Raw genomic sequence first — 1,168 nt, 5'->3', positions numbered from 1 at the left:
TACCATAATAAACACATAAATAAATATATTTTGGGGAATAAATGATGGATTTTTCCCTTATGAGGTTTTTTCCTGCTAGCTACTTGATAAATTCTTATAAAAGAATTCATCCTATTATTGAATGTATATAATATATATATATATATATATATATATATATATATACAAACACACTCACTCACACACACACACATCTTTTGTGGGTGTAGGTGTGACGTGTAGGAAGAAGTTTGTTACCTAACCACATGGTCCCAGGTTCAGTCCCACTATATACACTTTGAGCAAGTGTCTTCTGTGACAGCCTCTAACAAGCCAAAAGCCTTGTGAGTGGATTTGGTAGAGGGAAACTGAGAAAAGCTTGTTGTGTATATATATATATGTGTGTGTCTGTGCATGTGCTATGCGTATACATTGCATGGCTGCAGCACCCCAATGACCCCTAAGGGGTCAAGGGGCTGGTCAAAGCATGGAAAAGTATGTGCATGTAAACACATGTGTATCCATATTTCAACAAATTCTGTCCAATTCATGCAAACATAGAAAAGTCGACTTTAAAAGGTTGTTGTTGTTGTAAACATTGTACTGATTCTTTGACCAATTCTTATTTCCTTCAGGGACCACAGTGGTGGAAATGCTCACATGAAAAGAATGTATCCTGAAATTAAAGTCTTTGGTGGAGCTTTTGACAGAGTACCAAGTGCCACAAAGTGAGTACCCATCCCTTTGATTTAACCCTTTTGATAAGAACCAGTCTGAGTCCTCTCCTATTTTCTCTCGAACAAACTTTCCACTTAAAATTATCTAAATTAGAACATTCCATGTTAATTTGTGTTCCAAATAATGGTTTCAAGCCAGCAGTTTTAAAGTGAGGGTTGTTGGCACTCCGTCGCTTACGACGTTGAGGGTTCCAGTTGCTCTGATCAACGGAACAGCCTGCTCGTGAAATTAACGTGCAGATAGTGGCTGAGCGCTCCTCAGACACGTGTACCCTTAACGTAGTTCTCGGGGATATTCAGCGTGACACAGAGTGTGACAAGGCTGACCCTTTGAATTACAGGCACAACAGAAACAGGAAGAAAGAGTGAGAGAAAGTTGTGGTGAAAGAGTACAGCAGGGTTCGCCACCATCCCCTGCCGGAGCCTCGTGGAGCTTTAGGTGTTTTCGCTCA

The 1,168-nt window shown here is 40.2% G+C and overlaps 1 protein-coding gene across 1 annotated transcript in view; it reads left to right on the top strand.

The window, feature by feature from the left end:
• LOC106878743 (probable hydrolase PNKD) overlaps positions 1–1,168 on the top strand; it is a 98,049-nt gene that overhangs the window by 84,304 nt on the left and 12,577 nt on the right. The window contains exon 5 of the mRNA XM_052977146.1: positions 615–709. Within this exon, the coding sequence (XP_052833106.1) occupies positions 615–709 (95 nt within the window). The remainder of the gene's footprint in view (positions 1–614; positions 710–1,168) is intronic.

This window comes from Octopus bimaculoides, chromosome 27 (assembly GCF_001194135.2).
Source record: "Octopus bimaculoides isolate UCB-OBI-ISO-001 chromosome 27, ASM119413v2, whole genome shotgun sequence".
In the NCBI taxonomy this organism is placed as follows: Eukaryota; Metazoa; Mollusca; class Cephalopoda; order Octopoda; family Octopodidae; genus Octopus; species Octopus bimaculoides.
The sequence above is the reverse complement of the archived record's forward strand: the minus strand, read 5'-3'. Positions and strand labels throughout refer to the sequence as shown.